This window comes from Stenella coeruleoalba (assembly GCF_951394435.1).
Source record: "Stenella coeruleoalba genome assembly, chromosome: 18".
NCBI classification, from domain to species: Eukaryota; Metazoa; Chordata; class Mammalia; order Artiodactyla; family Delphinidae; genus Stenella; species Stenella coeruleoalba.
Window position 1 is genome coordinate 24,475,105 of NC_137164.1, and position 22,248 is coordinate 24,497,352.

General features: G+C 37.9%; 1 protein-coding gene across 3 annotated transcripts in view; it reads left to right on the forward strand.

Moving 5' to 3' along the window:
- The window catches only part of VWA8 (von Willebrand factor A domain containing 8), a 364,890-nt gene that overhangs the window by 161,352 nt on the left and 181,290 nt on the right, over positions 1 to 22,248 (forward strand). For all 3 annotated transcript variants that reach the window (XM_079902720.1, XM_079902719.1, XM_079902721.1), the window contains 2 exons: positions 481 to 552; positions 17,163 to 17,239. In XM_079902720.1, the coding sequence (XP_079758846.1) occupies positions 481 to 552; positions 17,163 to 17,239 (149 nt within the window). The remainder of the gene's footprint in view (positions 1 to 480; positions 553 to 17,162; positions 17,240 to 22,248) is intronic.

Genomic DNA, 22,248 nt, shown 5'->3' on the forward strand with positions numbered 1-22,248 from the left:
TTTAAAAATATGAAAGTGAATAATATACTTTTAATTCTAAAGCTATATATACTTTGAAGGTAATGGTTAAGAAGAAGTCAATGTAAAATGTTCCATGGAAATCTCCAGTTATTTTAGAAAGCCTTTGTATATTTGCATTAGTGTTAATTTAAATATTATATTAAATTATAAGCCAACACTGCATAGTACAATAGCTGAAAGATATTTGAGTTGAATCATAAAAACTCTTTGAAATACGTATTGGTCAGTGGTTGAGTCTTGCTAAGGGGGACCATTTCAGGTTTTCAATATCAGTGACCAAGTTGGTTATATAACTTATTTATAACCACAGCATTACTTTTAATTTTTTTACATAATCAAATTGAGTATTGTCTATTATAATAGATGTTTTACTTTCCATGAAGATATCTTTATAGTTAACTTTCTTATTTCACCTTGATTTTGCAAAACACAATTAACCTCTAGTTGTTTTTCCTCTAGCACATGATAGTGATGGAAGATATGCTCAAAGACTTTCTTCTTGGAGAACACCTATTATTGGTTGGGAACCAGGTGAGTTATGGCTGGAACTCAGGTACTAATGAATGAATGATAGTAGCAGTTTAAAAGTAGTAAGTTTCTTTTCCTTGTTGGAGTACGTTTTTAGAAATGATTTTTTCCCCAGTTAAATGACTAGTTGAATTAAACAACAAGGGTCTTCTACCTTCTAAACCTTAGAATTACCTTATACGTATCTGCTTTTCTTTCCCACGTCTGTCACCCTAGCCCAGCTCGTCATCACCTGTCGCCTGGATTATAGCCGTGTTTTCCTAATATAGCTTCACCCCAACCTTACTTCCACTGTGATCTACTCTCCACTCTGCAGCCAGATTGATGCTTGTGAAAATAAAATCTAAGTCTCTTTTGTTTTGCTTAAATTTGCTCCCCATCGCCCTTAGGTGTAGGCTTGGCTCCCTCCTTTCTTGCATTTGGTGTTAGCTTGAGCCACTCAGAACTTCTTTCAGTTCTTTTTTTTTTTTGAGCACAGGCTCCGGATGCGCAGGCTCAGCAGCCATGGCTCTCGAGCCCAGCCGCTCCGCGGCATGTGGGATCTTCCCGGACCGGGGCATGAACCCGCGTCCCCTGCATCGGCAGGCGAACTCTCAACCACTGCGCCACCAGGGAAGCCCCCTCTTTCAGTTCTTATCTCCCCTCTGGTCCTTGGCGCATGCTCTTCTCTCTGCCTGGAGCACTCCCCGTTCCCTTCCCACACCCGTTTTCTCTAACTCCGGGACATGTTCCCTTGTCCATAGGTTTTAGGTTTTCCTGCTTCTACATAACTTCCTTCCATCTCTCCATCATCACACTCATCATGTGTTACTGTATTTACATGTAGAATGACTGTCTTCCCAACTTGTCTATATGCCCGTCAAGGGCAGGGACCATGGTTCTCTTGCTCATCTCTGTGTCCTCAGTTCCTGGCACAGTGCTTGCTGCTACATAGTAGATATTGAATGTGTTTATGGATGGAGTGGATGGACATTTTATATCTAGAGGCTTCTGATAATTTTCCTCAATGAAATTAACAGACTCATAATGAACAGCACCTTTGGTTTCTTAAATTAGTTTGAAATTAAGGATAACAAGCTTTCAGAAGAAGTTTGGTCTTTTTGTTTTTTAACTTATTAAAACAATACATATTCTTTATTTAGTCCCTCAAACTTACAAAACAAATTTTTTTTAAAAAAAATAAAAAAGGGCCAATTGAGTGGTTTACTGGTTGAGTTCACAGGCTTGGATGTTAGCTGGCTAGAGGTCCAATTGCAACTCTTTCATAGATGGCTGTGACTTTGGGCAAATTGCTAATCTTACTAAGACTCAGTCTCCTGATATCTAACCTAGGAATGCAAATCACGTGCACGCTGTCGGGCTAATGTATGGGTCACATGAAATAACGCATGGAAAGCACTTCACACAGTCCCTGGCTCATGATAGGTGCTCAGTTAGAATTAAATCTGTGGGTCACTGTTGTTAAAAAGGACTTTAATACTGTTTTATTTTTTTCTGAACAAGAATTAAAGGGTGAGCAATAAAGTATTCATGGTCTTTTTTTTTTTTTTAACAATTGTTTTAAGGTTGCTTATTGCTGATCCATGGTCGTTTTTCACTATTTAAAAAGTCCTGGTGAGTCTATGTACCAGAGTGGGAGACTGAAGATCAGTTAACAGTCCAGTATTCAGTACTTGATATTGAAGCCCAGGAGGTCAAGTTCTCATCTGACTCTGAAAACTGATGACTCTCATCTCACTTTGCAAAATGATGGCTTCATAGCCCAGAGTACCTCACAAACTTTTTATAAGTCGTTAAACCCTGGTATACTCAGTGTGTCTTTTTCAGGTCTTCTGTTGTTATTTGAATTGCCTGAGACACAGTCTGCTGGCATCTCAACAGCTGCAGACCAGAGAGTAGACCAAGAGAGTAGGCAAAGAAAGGACCAAGAATACACAGAGCTGGGGCTTGAGGAATAATTTTTGCTGAGGAGCAGGCTTTCAAAAGGAAGGCTCCTAGGGGTCAAGTTATGATGTTCAAGCAGCTTTGAAATATCCTAGATGATACTGATGTCCTTGGGGTTTAGTGGGTGGGATACAGAAGGAGTTTCCTGGTAAAGGCAGGGTTTACATTTGAGTTAGATAATAGAGTCAGGGTTTCACAAGAGTTGTCTAGGTTGAAAGGTTAAAGTTAGAGCCTAGCCAGTAACCAGAGAGACAGGGAAAACATTCTAATCCCTGGGAGCTGGGGAGAGCTATACAGGATGAGGGCTGAGGTGGAGCAGAGGATTGCTTCTTCTTTATGATAAATTAAAAAGAGGCTATGAAAGTGCTTTGAAAGTACTCTAGAGTGCTATACAAATGTCGATGTGAAATCCAGTATGCTACCTCTAGTCTATTTTGAGTCCCAAAGAAGAGAACAAGACACTAGGACAAAGGGCTAGGCATTGGGTAGAGCGAAGAGCAGCTCCCTCTCTACACATACATGGGGGAACCCCAGCATCCGGTGAGGGTGGGAGATCCCACTGGTTTTCAGGCTTGTGTAGAGTTGCTTAAGGAACCTCTGGGTAGAGCCTGCAAAAGATGCTCAGGAGGTGCAAGGCAGGAGGCAGGGGCTTCACACAAACGTCGTCTGTCAGTCAATGCTGTCACAAACCCTGCCTGTCGTCAGCAGATCAGTGTCTTGCCTTCTTTTACCCCTAGTCTGACACCCTCCACTTTGGAGAAACAGAAAAATTGAAAAATGGAGATTGTATTCATTATAAATTTGCTACACTTAGCTGGCGTTTTTCATGGCAGAAAGCTTTTTATCCTTTCATTATAAACCTCTAAGACACTGATGGTCTTAGATTTTATAAGTAATTTCTGCTACCTGTGTCCATGAAACTAGCTAGTGAAAAAGTCTAAGTCTTTTAGGCTATCATTTGATGTCTTCCATTGTCTCATCCCACTCCGCTTGCAGCCTTGTGTCTCATTTCTCCCCTGGAATTCATGTCCTCAGATAAACACTCTGTTTTCCAGATACCTTCTTATCAGTGTTATATTTTAGCCTTTGATTGTCACCAGCGTGCTCTCTTCTTTCTCCCATCTTTGCCTATTGAAATCCTTCCAATCTCAGAGGGCAGTATGGTGTCGTGGAAAAGCAGAAAGCTGGGAACCCAGAGATCTATCTTCCTGTGCAGATTTTTCAACTCTGTATGTGATATTGGATAGATTGCTATTCCTCCTTAAAGGGCTTTGTCTTTTTTCTTTTCTTTCTGTTTCTTATCTCTAAAATGATAGGATTGGAATGGGTGTTTTCTAAGGTCCCCCTGGCTGTAATATTCCATAATATGCTTCTTTAATAAAGTCTTCCTGAACACTGCAGCCTGAAGGTTTGGCCTCATTCTCTGAACTCCTACAGCACGTCATTTCTAGATTTCTTTTGACTTCTGTCAAACTTATGCGTCCACCTGCCACCTCTCTACTGAAAAGAGAGAGCCCCTTGATAAGTCTTAGTTATTTTTGCAACCTCCCTGATGCCTTTCATACACTAGACATTCAACAAATATATTTTAGAGGACTGCCTAGAATAAATTTCTAATGAGTAGCCAAAATGATTTAGAAGTAATATGAATTTAAAATTTAGGCTTACTTGGTTTATTTTCAGGAGATTCTAAGACAAATTGACTCAATTTCTTATTCAGTAAATTTGCAACTGTTTGGTGAAGGAAACAGTGAATAAGACAGAATCTAGGGAGTAAGAGAAAATACTTAAGTGGCCCAGACAGCTGGGTATGATTATATTACTGATGGGATCTGATCAGAGACTGGCAGCATTATCACTAGGACAGAATAACGAAACACTAATTATTTAATTTTTCTAATAATAATTAAGTGCTAATTAGTATTTAGCTAATTAAATGAGATATAACTTTGCACATACTTACATTTACCAAGTCAGCGAGTGAAAATTGGATTTAAGGTGGCTGGTTAAAATCTAAATAGAAACTCTGAGTGCTTTAGCCAACTTCAGTTCCTTTCAAACTTGTTTTCAAAAACGAACACCTGTGTTAAGATATGAACAAGATTCTATGGTTAGACTTATATTTTTTCCCAGCTTTATTGAGGTAGAATTGACAAAAAAAATGTATTTAAAGTGTACAACGTGATGATTTGATATAACCGTACATTCTGAAAGGATTCCCCCCATCAAGTTAATTAATATATCCATCACCTCACATATTTACCTTTTTTGCGTGAGAACATTTAAGTTTTACTGTCTTAGCAAATTTCAGTTATACAATACAGTGTTATCAACTGTAGGCACCATATTATACTAATATATAATATATATTATGATATATATTACTAATATATATATTACATATTATATAACTTATATATATATATATATATATATAAAACTAATATATCCTCAGACCTCATTCACCTTATAAGTGAAAGTTTGTACCCTTTTACTAACCTCTCCCTATTTCCTCCACTGCTCAGATCCTGGCAATCACTTTTCTACTTTGTCTCTATGAGTTCAACCTTTTTTTTTCTTTTTAAGATTCCACATATAAATGATACCATGCAGTATTCGTCTTTCTCTATCTGGCTTATTTCACTTAGCATACGGGTCATTACGGTTAGACCCTTGATTTCTTCCATTTGGTTGTATGAGGGGGAAGGAGCCACCTGCAGTATTTGCTAGCAAATGCAGAGCAAGTGCCCCACAGGGATGTGTTTTTCTAAGGACTGGTATGCAGTTATATGTTCTCTTTCCCCGTGCTTTCCTCTGAGTCCTGATCATCTAGGAGATATCTTTTTCAGGAGTGTGTACTTTTGCAGTCATAGTAACTCAGGTCCTCTGTCGATACCTTTGAAAACACCCTACTTTATTTATCAGTGGTATTTCAGTACCTTAATATCTTACACACCTTCTCATCTTCACCCTTTATCCGTCTTGTGAACCAAAACAATGAAAAAAGAAAAAGACCAGGAAGTGAAGCTACAGCTGGTAAGTTAAGGTCTACTGATGCTCAGCTGTCCCCGGGTAGTGTCACTGGTGTTTTCCCTCAAATGAAAAGTGACAACCATCTGGAAAACACCTATTTCAATTACATGATTTAGTTTGAAACTAAGTAAACCATTTGTAGCAATTGATCAGGCTCCTTTTCTCTTTCTAAAACATTATATGGTGACTACTCAAAAAAAAACCCCAAAACAAAAAAACAAGTCAGTTAGAATTGAAGCTTTGGGGATTAAATATTGGCAGAGAAGCCAGTAGTGGGTTGTTATAATTATACAATAAAGTGTAATGAATGCTGTTAATACAAACTGTCTATAGATGGATACAGTTTACCCATCCTTCTGTTTGCAAACTAAAAACTGGCTGAAGTTCATGAAAGAAACTTTTCAATAGGCAAAGTTGTCAATTTAGAGATGTTTTGAAAGATTGCTGTTACCAGTAGTAACTTTTACAATGAGGAAATAAAAGGGAGTAAGTGTTGATTTTGAGGTATCTCAAGGTTTATTATCTTTATTGAGCCAAATCCCATCTTTTCTTTCCATGTCATACTATCTTTTCTAAGAATCTTTGACGTTAGACAAGGTTTCATAACAATTGGGAAGCTAAAAACAAGTCTATAAAATCACTTACCATAGCAAAATAAAGTAGGCCACATCTTCTTTTAGTGAAATAAAATTATTTCGTTTAATCTTTCCGATTTTCTTTGTGGGATGTTACGGCACAGCACATCGACCCTCCAGTAAATGAAGCAGAATTGCTGCCTGTCAGCCAAAAGGGATAGGGTGCCCTGAAATTACACGTTTGATGCTTCCTGTCGTAGAACCACTTTAGTATGCTGCTACATGCGTTATATTCTACTTACTGTAATTATAACGTCACATGTACCTTTCATACAATTAGGAGTTTCATGCTGGCTTTTTAAAAGAATCATAGCATGACTTTCTATTTATTTCAGCTTTACTGACAGGGAAAAAAGAGAAATGGCTATTTACTTTCAAGCCAGTAATGCTTTTTTTTGTCACAACTCTACTCAAGAATAAGCTTTCTTCCTCCCCATATCTTATTTTCTTTTGATTTGCAGAGCTATATTCTATTTGATATACAAAGTATTTGTTGTGAATATTTTGGGTTATAGATTGAGCTTATAGGTGCATAATGTTTTTATTGTTTAAAAACTTAAGAGGGCTTCCCTGGTGGCGCAGTGGTTGAGAGTCCGCCTGCCGATGTAGGGGACACGGGTTCGTGCCCCGGTCCGGGAAGATCCCGCATGCTGCGGAGCGGCTGGGCCCGTGAGCCATGGCCGCTGAGCCTGCGCGTGCAGAGCCTGTGCTCCGCAACGGGAGAGGCCACAGCAGTGGGAGGCCCTCGTACCGCAAAAAAAAAAAAAAAAAAACCCTTAAGAATAAACTTCTGTTTCTGAATAAGAATACTTAAGTTTTGAGAGGTTGAAGGAAGAAATACTTTAGTAATGTGGTGTTCTAAAATGCTCAGGTACCCCCCTTACGTAAGAATTATTTTTAAAATATATAGTATTTGTTTTAAGAAATGAAAATTTAATCATCTGCATATAATGTTTCCTGATTTCTGATGTTAGACAAATTGCAAAGCAAGTCATCAAAATTTAATTTATATTTAATGAGGCAAAACTAATAATTCACAATTACTTCTACATGAATATAGTCCAATAATTTGCCAGATTTGTCAACCTTTTGGTTTTTTTTTCCATTTTAAGCGAGTCCTTTGTATCATTTTGCCGGATAATAGCACTCTGGTGAAATATTTATACTTAAGCTGTCCTTGTATTCCACAGTCCATATTTTTTACCTTTACCAAAATTCTAATATATTTTGTCTTCCTTAAAAAATAAAGAGTCAGCTCTGGCTGATTTTCATAGGGGAGGCCTTCTCTGTCTGACTTTCATGTGCTTTATATTTCTAGAGTACTGATGCTTTAGGTACTCTTTCCAGTTCCATGGCACTTTCTGCTCTATCAGCAGTGAGATAAATCTTAGAAAGCAACTCTTAATTTTATGAATATTTTCCTGCTAAAAGTTGAAAGTGGCTCCCCCTTGCCTATCAGATAAAATCTCTTTCACAGGGAAACACTCAAAACAACCTATGACCTGGTTCCAAACTTCTTGTATAGTTCTAGTTCTTCCAGATCAGAGTTTCTTAGCCTCCCTAAGTGTACTATGCCCTTTTGTTCTCCCAGCCATTTTTTTTTTTTTTTTTTTTTTTTTTTTTTTTTTTTTGCGGTACGCGGGCCTCTCACTGTTGTGGCCTCTCCCGTTGCGGAGCACAGGCTCCGGACGCACAGGCTCAGCGGCCATGGCTCACGGGCCCAGCTGCTCCGCGGCATGTGGGATCTTCCCAGACCGGGGCACGAACCCGTGTCCCCTGCATCGGCAGGCGGACTCTCAACCACTGCGCCACCAGGGAAGCCCTCTCCCAGCCATTTTTCATATTGTTTGTTTCATATGGTGCTTCTTCCCCTCATCTTTGCCTATGAAAATCCTACAGTTTTCAAGAGCTCGGATTTTTTTCCTCTATGAAGCCTGTCTTAGACACCCCCAAATAGAAATAATCTTGTTTTCCTCTGAACGTTTATAGTATTTTATCACTATCTAATTCATCTTTCTCTTAAGGTTGTTGTGATTTTTTAATTTCATCTATAATTGAATTACAAATTTCTTATGAGCAAGGATTAAAAATAGTAATAATTGTTATGTTTTACAATTTCCAATATACTTTTAAAAATCATTTCATTTAGTTCTACAGCAATGCTTTGGGATAAATATTTTTATTTTCCATACTTCACAAATAAGCAGACTGAAACTCGAGGTTAAAATATTTGCTCAAGATCACATAGCTAGTTAATGATTGAGTTAGGACTCAGATCTCCAAAGCTCATGCACTTTTTTCACCATACCACACTAACTCTCATACTAGTAATACAACAACAACAATAATAGTGTATAATAGCTCACTTATGTTGAGTGCTTACAATAGGCCAGGAACTATGCTTTACATACAGAGTACAGGGCATTTTAAAATTTTCTATTATGAAATTTTTTAATATGTTCTATAAAAAGTAGGGTATATAATGAACTCCTTTGTACCCATAACTTAGTTTCAACAATTATCAGCATTTTGTTCATCTTGTTTTATCTGTATTGAACATACTATCTATATGTTATCTTTTAATACATCATTCTTTTACATAATGCATTTTTCTTACAGTAGCTCAGTTTTTATCTCTGATATGATCACAATCCCATTATTACTCCTAACAAGTTAATAATAACCCCTTAATATACTCTGATACCCTGTTTTCCTCAGTTATCTCCAAAGTGTCATTTTACAGTTGGTTTGTGTCAGTCAGCATACAGACAAAGCGTGATCACTGCACGTAGTTGATGTACCTCCTGAGTCCCTTTGAACGTTGAAAGATACATTCTCCTGTTCTCTTTATCCTTAGAGGTATTGACCCACTTTCATGAATATAAACATTTTATCAGAATTATACCAATATCAATGAACTTCCAACGAGGAAGTATCTTCTAAAGTAAATTTCATTAAGCCAATTTAACTTCTTGATTAATTTACATAATGAAATTAAACCATATTCATTTCTTCCAGGCTAGAAATTTCTTTTTTTTTTTTAACAAATTTATTTTATTTTTGGCTGCGTTGGGTCTTCGTTGCTGCGTGAGGGCTTTTCTCTAGTTGCGGTGAGTAGGGGCTACTCTTTGTTGCAGTGCGCGGGCTCTAGGCGCATGGGCTTCAGTAGTTGTGGCACAGGGGCTCAGTAGTTGTGGCTCGTGGGCCCTAGAGCGCAGGCTCAGTAGTTGTGGCGCACGGGCTTAGTTGCTATGCGGCATGTGGGATCTTTCCGGACCAGGGCCTGAACCCGTGTCCCCTGCATTGGCAGGTGGATTCTTAACCACTGCGCCACCAGGGAAGCCCTAGAAATTTCTTTCTGAATTTCTTCCCAGCCTTTTTTTCCTGAATTTTCATAGCATTTAATTTTGAAATCTTTTATACACTATGAAAATCGGTAAACATGCATTTAATACTCACTAAGGAGGACTCTATACACATTGTTATTACATAATTCTATATAATCCTTTGTATCTCATACCATCTATTAATTAGAGGCTTGTAATTAATGGACTTAGTTTTCTCCTGGTATAGGCTTAGTAAATGTTTGTTGAATTATTTAGTATTGAGATGCTGTGAATATTTTATTGCCAAAATTAAAGAATGTGTGAATTTTGTTAATTAATCATTTGAACTGAGCCCTGGCGGATTGCTAATGTGTCACATCAGAAATATACCATGTTGCTATGCCAGAATAATTATCTAATATCTGTAGAGGGGCTGAACAGTGTGTCCAGAAATTTTCCCGCCTGTGTCCCCAGCAAGTAGTGGCAGCAGGGAATTTGATAACTAAATGTGCCCTGTTTCTAGTAGCTACAGCGGCCTAGGAGTCCTAAGGATATGAAATATTTGGTTTCATCAAATATAATGACACTCATCTTTATTTTATATTACATTATTTGTATCCTTTCTCAAACCTCTTGCTATGAAGTTGCCTGAATTGCAATATGGAAATTCTTTGCCATGCTGCACATTCTCTCTAACATTCAGTTTATCTGTCCAGTGTTTCTTAGTGAATATTTTTCTTGCCTTTGTTCTGAATTTGTGTATTACTTTTGTAGACACACTGATTTTTTTTTGCCACAGTATTTGTTATGGATGCTTTGGTCATACCTAATGACCAAACTAGCAAAGAATATATCTTTGCCATTTATAGCAACACATTATTTCAAAGGGAAATTGCAGGGAGGTGGATTTTATTATTCCTGTTTGAAAAGGAGGTTTTGACTTTGCCAGGGAACTTTATAAGTATGTTTAAAGCCATGCAAACTGGTAGTGCAATTGAAAAGCGTGTTGTTTTGTCTGACTTCCAGGTACCGTTTTTTGAATCTGTTACAGGGAACCCATTTATGGAAATGTTGGGATTGTGTACTATTTAGTTTTAATTTTTTTCTGATTACATAACTAATGCATGTTCACTGAGAGAATTTGGAAAACAAGAAACTTCCAGTGAGTCATAAAGCAGTGACCTCTCATTTTGTTATTGGATTAAAGAATATTAGAGTAAGATAGTGTTTAGAGATCAGCTTATCTAGGCCCTCTTTATTCAAATGAATAAAGATGGTAGTAGAAACCTGCACCTGAGACAGATTAAGGAGGGATTATTGTCTGAGTCTCCCAACTGCTGGTATAGGGAGTATATTTTCAGGCACTTTGGACAAAGAATTAGAAGTTTCAACGTTTGATGGAAATTTTATGGTTATAGAAAAGCAGCCGCAATTTATTTCTCCTGATTTTGTTGTAATGTTAGTTTTCTCGTTGTTATTTTTGACTGCAGTAGGTATTTGTTGATGATATCCATACAGTAGCTTTTCTAAAAGGAAAATTAGGACCCTATGAAAAAAGTCTTTAAGTATTATACAAACTGAGCTATGAAAATTATTGAAGAATTAAGGGGAACTGGAAAGAAGGCCCAAACGTAAGAGGCTTCAGAGACCATGAGGGAAAGCTGAACACCGGCTGTGGCAAACACTCACTTGGTGTCCGTTTCAAAAGTTACTACAGAAGAAAAGTTCCAGCTTGACTTCCTCACCTTCTCCCTCCTGAACCTTGGATACCATACAGGGAGTTCCTGGACACATGTTTTAGACTATTTTATAATCTTGGAGTAACTGATCTTTGACTCCACGACATTAGCCTATAAACTCTCATGTAAAGCAATTCAGGGAGGCTACCTCCTGACATTCTGTTTTGCCATATAGTGAAACAGAAAACAGCCCAATCTTTCAAGTCAGAGTGGATTTGCCTTCAAAATCCCATTGTGTGCAGGGTCTTAATTGCTTAGAACTTAAGTTTGCTTTTCTCTAAAACAGGAGCATTACCTCCTACTGACATGGCTGGCTTGAGGATTTGAGTGGTAAAGCACTGAAAGGGTGTGTCTGTGTATAGCAGCGGGCTCCATAAATGCCAGCTTCCTCCTCTTCGTTGACACGAAGGGAGCAGAATGTTCTGGAAGGAGGTTTCTACCTCCTTTAGCAAGAGCACATCATACGACTGCCCTTTCCTTTGCGTCCCGTCTTTCCTCAAATGTTAATAGTTATTATCTGCAGGTTACATGTGCGTGCCGGTGAGAGAGACACGGAAGAGGGCCGATCCCGGCCTCCAGGAGTGTGTCTTTCTGCCGAGGCACCTGACACATCACTAAGGTACCGTGTGGTGAGGCCTGTGAAAGACAGTTGTTTTAGGGACGTGAAGAGGAAACCATGCTGGTGCTCTGAGTTGAAAGAGAGAAAGCATTGGGACAGTCAGGCAAAGCTTCAGAGAAGCTGGGACATTTCATCAGAACACTAAGGAGTGAGTGGAAGATGGCAGAGAGATGGGGAAAGGCAGCCTAAATGAGTCAGAAAAAACAACCTCCGCAAAGAAGCAGCAGCACAAAGGTTCTGGAGACGGCTGGCTGCTCGTTGGGTGAGACTTGGCAGAGGGCCACCATGGCACGCTTGCAAGTTCATCCGCTGTGAGGGATCCTTCAACATTTCCGTCCCAGGACAATTACTCTTAGCCCAGATCCCACCCCGAGACCCATTTTCTCTTGTCTGCTCTCCGTTCCTCTTTAGCCCTTTTCTTCTACTCTGCTTCTTGCCCCCCTTGACAGATATGGATTGACTTTCCCAGTCCTGTATCTTCTAGTCCAGGAAGGCAAGCTCTTTTTCTTTACAGGATTTTGCTTATGATCTCTCTGAGGAAACAGGGTAACTGAAATAATGAGCCTGAGAACGTTGAAGGAGTCCCAAAATCTTTCAAAGTTCTTGAAGTCATGTCTCTGATCCTTCCTCTCACAGAAGCTGGTAGCAGGTTTACCTCCTGTCCTCGTGTCTGTGGGGCTGAATATAGCCCTTCTTCCTCCTAACCCTGTAAAGGGCCGTGTGACTCCTACCTCTGTGAAGGTCCTTCTTTCTAGTATGTTGTCACAAAGAACACAATGGGATGGAACGCTAATGATAACAGTAAGCATCATCCTTATGAGACAATTTGTAGTTTGTTGTGGTTTTTTTTTTTTGCGGTACGCGGGCCTCTCACTGTCGCGGCCTCTCCCGTTGAGGAGCACAGGCTCCGGATGCACGGGCGCAGTGGTCATGGCTCACGGGCCCAGCCACTCTGCGGCATGTGGGATCTTCCTGGACCAGGGCATGAACCCGTGTCCCCTGCATCAGCAGGCGGACTCTCAACCACTGCGCCACCAGGGAAGCCCGACAATTTGTAGTTTTTAAAATCTCTCATTCTACAGGTTGCTTCTCTCTTTTTAAATTTTCACTCACTAAATATTTTCCTCAGTAAGAGTCAATTATGATGTAAAAACTATTTATTTTGTGCTTTTTAAAATTAAACGATACAAATTGTATATACAGAATAATGACTAGTAAAGATAAACATGCACAGGAACAAAATGAAACAGATTTACTTGGGCAGCTGCACGTTGGGTAGTGTTTTGTTTTCGAAATTTCCAGTTAAGAAAAATGAACATGTGTAGTTTTTATAATGGAAGAATGAGATACTATTTATGTATTTATTCAATTAAAAGTAATCCTGAGGATTTTCTGTTCTAGGTGAAAATGATGACTGGAAAGAGCAAATTGCTTTAACTGTTTCTTTTTGCTCAGGATATTGACAGAAATTCCTTCCTAGGTCATGCTTTTAGCATTTCCTTGAAGGAATAATCAGAGCTTTTCAAATGAAGCCAGAAATGACCTTATGAGATCTCTGTTTTAGAAAAAGAGCTAAACAGATTGTGGACTGGCCGGTTGTAAGTCCGGAGGCGAGACCAAAGAGGACCCTTTCTAGGAGTCAGAGCACGATGATGACGGGCTTCCCTGGAGTAGTGAGAGCGAATTAGACAGGAACGAGCAGATATGGGAAGCAGGCACTGCAAAGTGAACATGTTCACAGTTAAACTGCCTTTGTTTTTTTTTTTTTGCGGTACGCGGGCCTCTCACTGTTGCGGCCTCTCCCGTTGCGGAGCAACAGGCTCCGGACGTGCAGGCTCAGCGGCCACGGCTCACGGGCCCAGCCGCTCCACGGCATGTGGGATCTTCCCGGACCGGGGCACGATCCCGTGTCCCCTGCATCGGCAGGCGGACTCTCAACCACTGCGCCACCAGGGAAGCCCATAAACTGCCTTTTTAAAAATTAGACTTTCCTCTCCCACCCAGCAAATGCACTTCCCCGCCCCTATTTCTTGTGTCGTAAGCAGCATCACCTTCCACCCTGTGGCCCAAGACAGAAAGGTTGATTTGTCCAGCTCCTCGTCCCCACATCCAATTCATCACCAAGTCCTGTTAGTTCTTTCCCTTAAATCTCTCTTAAATACATTCATTTCTCTCTGCTCCTTACTTTAAGCCACCTTCATCTCCTGCCTGAGCTTTCTGAGGAATTTCCAAATGTCTTTCCTTTGCTTTCAGTCTTGCTCTCTGCCAGATCATTTCACCAGAGTGATTTTCCAAAAATGAAAATCTGATCCTATTACTCCTCTGCTTCAGTGGCCTTTTGGTGCTTTCAGGAAGCGGTCCAAATGCTTTTACGTGGCTTCCAAGACTTCCAGAGCTAGACCCTGCCTCCTGCTCTAGCCTCCTTTCTCACCCTTCCTCATTCTTGCTGCTTGACATCCCTCAGACCTGTCCAGCTCTCCAGCTCACTAGTACCCACAAGTCTTTACACATATGGTTCTCCCTTCCTGGAACACTCCTCTTTCTGCTCCTTCCTTTACCTCTTTAATTCCTTGATATTTCAACTGAAATATCACTGTGCATAGTGGGGCTTCCTGAGCCCTTAGTTAAGTCTTCAAGCCTTTTGGATGTCCCACAGCAGCACACTTATCACATGTATATCTATTATGTTTGCTTAATTGTCTGTGTTTCCTACTAGATTGTAAGCTATGAGTGTGGCTCAGGGGCTGTAGCTATTTTATTTACCGTTGTATCCTACTCAGCTAGTGCAGTACCTATAACATTAGGTGCTAAAACAGTTGATAAATTAGACAAGGGAGATAAGAAAGGGAGGAAGGAGAGAAGAGAAAGAAAGAAAGAAAAGAAAGAAAAAGAAAGAAAGAAAGAAAAAGAAAGAAGGAAAGAAAGAAAGGAGGGAGGGAGGAAGGAAGGAAAGAAAGAAAGAAAGGGAGAGAGAAAGAGTGAGAGAGAGTGGGAGGGAGGGAGGAAGGAAAGAAGAAAGAAAGAGTGAATGAAAGAAAGAAAAGGAGGGAAGGAGGAAAGAAGGAAGGAAGGAAAAAAGTTTTTCAAATAGAGACTACAAAGATTCTAGTGACAGTTTGAATGAGATCAGGGAAAAGATAGACAAAAACATTCCGAGATTCATTCATTGAGCAGCTGGGTACATGACAATACTGATATATTGGGGTTAAGAAAAAAGAAGAGTAAGTCTGGGTGGAAGCATAATGAGTTTAGTATGAACATCTGGTGCAGAAGTTCAGTTGACAATTAGGAATAGGGAATCTCATCTCAGCTAGAGCTTAGGAAAGAAGTGTGAGCCATACGTGATGACTGAAGTCAAGAGAGTGGGAGGGAGTGGGTGAGATTTCCAGAGACAGTATATGGAACTAGAAGATGTCTGAGGTTGGAGTTCTGAAAACCCTAACCTTTGTTAAAAACAAGACAACTGGCCCCAGATGGAGTCACCTATGCTAAATCCTACGTCACAAAACCCAGACTTAACTAGGTAACCGTTTCAGCCTCTCCCAGAAATGGAATTTTAAACCAGTCAATGAGGAATCACTGGTCAGCACTAGTGAGGTTATTTGCCTGATAGACCCCCTGCCTTCCCCTAAAGGAAAGTGACCTTGTCCCAACCTAGTATAACAATTTTGCTAGTATAACTTCCTTGTGCTGCTCCCTTCTGCCTATAAAAGTCTTTCATTTTGTACAGCTCCTCAGAGCTCCTTTCTATCTGCTAGATGGGTTGCTGCCCAATACATGAATCACTGAATAAAGTCAATATGCTCTTTAGGGGCTCCCCTGGTGGTGCAGCGGTTAAGAATCCGCCTGCCAGTGTAGGGGACACAGGTTCGAGCCCTGGTCTGGGAAGATCCCACATGCCGCAGAGCAACTGAGCCCGCGCACCACAGCTACTGAGCCCACGAACCACAACTACTGAGCCTGCACGCCTAGAGCCTGTGCTCTGCAGCAAGAGAAACCCCCACTCGCCACAACTAGAGAAAGCCTGCGCACAGCAACGAAGACCCAACGCAGCCAAAAATAAATAAATAAATTTACTTAAAAAAAAAAGATCTTTAAAATTTACTCAGTTGAATTTTTTCTTTAAACGCATTTAAAGAAGACATAGCAAAAGAGCTTCTTAGTGGCAGCTTGGGACTTCACATTGCGTTGTCCTACATTTGTGGGCCTTGTAAGCTCCTAAAACAGTGCTCAGGAGGAGTTTGAAAAGGCATGGCTGATTCTGTAATCTTGCAAGTGGGGAGGGAGCAGGACCTCCCCATAGTAGTTTTTCATGACTTGTTTCTTTCAAGAAATCCTTTGTATTTCTGACATTACAATGCATTTATGATATATGTTTTTCTCTAGGTTTCTTGAACAGAGCTGATATAGCAACACACATTTTACTCAGCTGAATTTATTTACTTAAAATTTTACGTTGATTGCGACACGCCATTTAAAGCCCACATGGCTATTTTACCGTACGTTCGAATGTGAACATTATAAGAAATCAATGTGTTATTTATTGCTGGAACATATGTTACAGAACTCAGCTTTTTTAACTACTTCTACTCTTCCCACACAACCCACTTGTTAAAAGGTTTACATCCCATTAATAGAGTATTCCACCTCTAAGTGAAGACTTTAAAATGGAGCAGTAGCATGGGAATGGATTCCATTTCTAACAGTCTGTCCGCTACGAAAGGACAGCAACTCTCGCCATCAGTAAGTGGTAAGGAAATGAGGGCATTTCTAGGAAGAGCAGATACAGTTGAGACTTATTAATAAACCCTGGTTATAATTTTAGGTTTCCAAGGTTTTAAAGGACTAAAAAGTAGGATAAAAGGAGAAGAAATTAGTGTTTGATTAAAACAGAAGTACAGTATTGTATTTATCTTTATATAACTAAAACCACACTTCTGAAGAGCTGATTAGAAAAAATCATTGTTTTTACACTTATTTGATTTCCTTTAATGCCATTCTTCACATCTGAAATAGATAATATTCTGCTCTAATGTCTGCACTTCAGTGTAAAATTATAGAATAGAAAAAACAAGTCACAGAAGGTTAAAAATAATTATGAATATCCTTTTAAATAAGAACTTAGAGCTACTGTATTTAGAAGTAAAATTTTTTTTGAAAAAACCTTTATGTCATAGAAGGTGTGCTATATACGTTCACTCGTTTGGTTTTCATTAGCAATAAGCTAAAACAGTAAGTAGGTTTTGGTAAGAGATTCTTCTGGTTTGTTTTACCTCCAGACAAAAGTTACTTTTAATGCTTCTTTGTGTAATTACAGGGCGTAGGAAAAAACAAGATTGTTGATAGATTCCTTCACCTGCTCAACAGACCTCGAGAATATATCCAGCTGCATAGGTAAGAGGATAAAACCTACAACCTCTTAAGATCTGGTTTAGTCATTTATTTTGCTCCCAGTACAATTTAAAAATACTTTCTTAAAGGCCCATTTTTAATACACCAGTTTAATTTCTGTTCCTCCTACTGTTATCTCTCCTCTCCTTAAAAGGTAATAAAACCATGCAAAATTTATTTTTAAAGTTACTAATGCTTTATAAACATGAATTAATAGATATTTTGTGGACAAAGAGTGATGAACATTACATTCAGGAAGCAGTTTTCATCAACATAAAGGCTCCTAAATTAGAAGAAAAATATGTAGAGACTAAGCCCACTCTCTAACAGGAAGCTAAAATAGCTCACAAGGAGAAACATAAGCTATATGAATCTCAGGTGTGAGATAAGGAAGGCAAAACTATGAAGCAGTAAGTTATTAGTCTCCTTGCCTTCCTTGAGGTAGATTATTTAATTTTGCGTGGTTAGAATGCTGGTCCAGGGATAGCTTTTAATCAAATAGATTTTCTCAACATGGATTGTTTTTAGCTTTATCAATGAACCTGTTCTGAATATTTTAAAGATAAAATATAAGCAGCAGATCCACCAAAGGGGAGAGAGAAAAAAAAATAAATCAAGGAATATACCAAGTAATAAGCAACTTAAAAGTAGACTGAATTGTTATTGTTTTAATCCCAGGAAATTAACAAAAATATTGTGTAGTGGAAATAACACTGGATTGAGTTACAAGAATTGGTTTCTGGTTTGGATCCTTTCACTAAATAATGATGTGTTCTTGAGAGGAAAATGTAGGAGAAAAGAAGGTAGAGTTAGTGGACTAAAGGAGAAAGAGAAGAGGACCAAAGTGAAGCTGAGAGATGGTCAAAAACTCCTTCTTGGCATTTACACCTCTGGCTGTGATGGAGTAACTAATACCAGGTTAGTCCTACCACAGTAAAGAACTATAAAACTGGACAAGACTCACAAACACTGGGAAAGGAACAACCACTAGGGACTGGTGAGCTGAACAATTACCAGAGTTCCCACATGGTTAAGAGACTTCATTAAACTTACTCCTGGTATTCATAAGATATCCTGTAAAGTTTATGCGTTAGAAGTAGGATCAATCTGCCCCTAGAGTAAAAGCTACTTTATGCCTACCCTTAATAAGTTTGAAAATAACACTTGAAAAAACAAGGATGTTTGCTATTTAACCCTATTTTGTAAGTTTTTCTCATACAAAATGATTTTAAAAGTTAAGGGGATGTATGTTGGGGGAAAATGTTTTGAAAAAAATCAAGCTGACGTGAATTAACTGCTTAGCTAAACAAACTTACCGAGCAATGAAAGAAGACTACAAAATCCAAACATTTAACAACAGAGCATTCACAATATGAAGCATTCAATAGAATATTACTAGGCATACAGATAAGCAGAAAATAGACCCAAATGGTCAATAGAAATAGACCCTAAAATGACAGATGATAGAATTAGCAGACAAGGACTGTAAAACAGTTGCCTTAAATATGTTCAAGCATATAAAGGGCATATAAAGGGGGAATGAACATAATGAGGGAATGATTAGGAATTCTCAGTACAGAAATAGCAACCTTAAAAAATCAGTCTCACATATGGGCAATTAGAGTTTCAAAAAAAAGGACAAAGAACGGGGCAGAGTAATATTTAAAGATGTAATGGTGAAAAAATTTCCAAATTTGATGAAAACATGAAGTCACCAATCCAGGAAGCTCAATGAACCTGTAGCAGGATAAGCAGGAAACCACAATAAAGTACATTATAATCAAATTGTTGAAAATTGAAAAGGAAATCTTTAAAGCTGCCAGTGAAAAAAAGACATATTACATATAGGAGGAAAATCATAAAAATGATGACTGACTTGTCATGAGAAATAAATACCACAAGTCAGTGAAATAGTTGTTTTTAAAGAGCCAAAAGAAGAAAAAAAAGTCAGTATACAATAGTATATCTGGCAAAACATTCTTTAGAAATGCAGACATTCTTGGATGAACAAAAACAGAGTATTTTTTACCAGCAAACCTGCATAATATAAGAAAATTACAGTTCAGTATTAACCATGAGCATAGATAACAAAAATCCTTAACAAGTATTAAATCAAATTCAACAATATATAAAAAGGATAATACATCATAACCAAGCTGGTTTTATCCCAGGAATATAAGGTTGGTTTAACATTTGAAATCAAATAATTTAATTCACTCTATTTACAGCATAAAGGAAAAGCCATATGATCATTTCAGTCATTGCCAAAAAACAAACAAACAAACGAAAACACTTGATGAGATGCAGTGCTCATTCATGATAAAATGTTACAGCGAATTACAAATAGCAGGAAACTCCCTCAACCTGTTAAGATGCTTCTATGGAAAACCTATAACTAACTTATATTTAATGGTAAAAAAAAAAAAAAAAACAACTAAATACTTTCCTCCTATGATTGAGGAAAAGAAGGATATTCACTTTTCATCATTATTCTAGCGGTCCTAGCCAGTGCAGTAAGGCAAGAAAAAGTAATAAATGGCACATATGTTTAAACAGAAGAAGTAAAATTGTCTAGAGACAACATGATTGTGTATATTAAAAACCCTAAGAAATCAAAAAAAAAAGAAAAAAACTATCAGGACTAAAAAGTAAATTGAGCTAGGTCACAGGATACAAGGTCAACGTACAGAATCAGTTGCATTCCTATCTAATTGCAATGGACAATGGGAAAATTAAAATATTTAGATACCTTTTATAATAGCATAAAAACATGAAATACTTAGGAATAAATTTAACAAAATTTGTACAAATTTTAATTTACAAATCTTAATAGGGCATGGCAAGGTCATCTCAACTCCTAAACTTCTGTAGCTCACCTAATACATAGCTTCAGAAAATTTCTAGCCTATTCCCATATCATCTCACAGTTCTTTATATGAATTACGCCTTATGTAAACCTAGGAATTTCAACTTACCTTTTTTCTTTTTTTAAGAATTTACTATGTCAAGATTACAGGACTAGGTGTTTTAGGAGATATGGAAAGAAATAAGAAACATAATCTCTATCTTTAAGGAGCTGTAATACTGTTCTTGTTTGTGATTATTTCAGTCTTTCATGTTCCACTTAATCTAAAAAAATAACTCCTTTTTTTTCCTCACCTTTAAGCCTTTCCACCAGTTTTTTTTCCTACGTGAACAAAGTTTGGGGGAAATAATGAAAGAATCAAAATGTTTGCTAGTTTCACCTGAATAACTTATTTGTAACATATCACAGTTCCAGTTTTTGAGCCACAAGACACGTGGCAAGACCTATATTTTATGTTTTAAGGATGATACAGTGAGCATTGCAGTTATTCATTCTTATTTGTGCTATTTTATCTCTTTCATTTTGGTTTCATTGTGTTTAGTCTGTACTGTTTAGTGGTGCTCTTAAAAATACGTAATTACTTGAAAGTTTTAATGAAGCGTATACTAATGCCACTTATAAATTAGAGCCAAGACAAATGAATTTAAATTTTATATTTTACAATAATCAAGCAGAAAACCAACTTTTCTCTTAAGGATGACTTCAGAGGTTGAAATCAGCCCTCAAATTTATGCTCAGAAATATGGAAGTCACTTTATATGAGGGTCCCTTTGTATGGTGAGGCAGTTTTTAGATTTCTGTATATTGGACATTAGAATATTTTTAAAGAAAGATACATTAGGCTGAGCTAGCTCAATTAATTCTGATTGTAGATTATGAAGGTTAGTTAATACAAGCAGCAAGAAAGGAAGCAAAGAAATGTAACATGTACTTAGTAATTATTCTTGGGTCTGTGTCACCATCACATTCATTGTAAACAGGCCTTTTGCTTATAATTCATTATCTTTAATAGTTACAGCCCTCAGAATGGGAGAAAATATTTGCAAATGAAGCAACTGACAAAGGATTAATCTCCAAAATTTACAAGCAGCTCATGCAGCTCAATAAAAAAAAAGCAAACAACCCAATCCAAAAATGGACAAAAGACCTAAATAGACATTTCTCCAAGGAAGATATACAGATTGCCAACAAACACATGAAAGAATGCTCAACATCATTAATCATTAGAGAAATGCAAATCAAAACTACAATGAGATATCATCTCACACCGGTCAGAATGGCCATCATCAAAAAATCTAGAAACAATAAATGCTGGAGAGGGTGTGGAGAAAAGGGAACACTCTTGCACTGTTGGTGGGAATGTAAATTGATACAGCCACTATGGAGAACAGTATGGAGGTTCCTTTAAAAACTACAAATAGAACTACCATACGACCCAGCAATCCCACTACTGGGCATATACCCTGAGAAAACCATAATTCAAAAAGAGTCATGTACCAAAATGTTCATTCAGCTCTATTTACAATAGCATAGCACAGGGAGATCAGCTAGGTGGTTTGTGACCACCTAGAGAGGTGGGATAGGGAGGGTGGGAGGGAGGGAGATGCAAGAGGGAAGAGATATGGGAACATATGTATAACTGATTCACTTTGTTATAAAGCAGAAACTAACATACCATTGTAAAGCAATTATACTCCAATAAAGATGTTAAAAAAAAGAAGTTTTAATAAATCTTATTTTTCTAGGAATTATTCCTTGTCTTCTAATTATTGGCATAAAGTTGTTTATAATACCACTTTACGATATTTCAATGTCCTTAGGCCCAGAAATGATATTATCATTTTTATTCGTGGTATTGGTTATTTGCCTTCTCTCTGTTTTTCATGATCGGTTTTGCCAGGAGTTATCAGTATTATTGGTCTGTTCAAGCAACCAGCTTTTGGCACTGTTGAATGTCTCTTTTGTATGTTTCTTTTCTAGTTCAATAATTTCTGATTTTATCTTTATTATGCCCTTTCTTTTATTTTCTTTGGATTTAAAATGCTGTTTATTTTTAAACTTTTTTATATGAATGATTAATGGATTTTCAACCTTTATATGTGTTTGAGGCTGTCTATATTTGAATCTCTTTTTGAGTCTTGGTTTT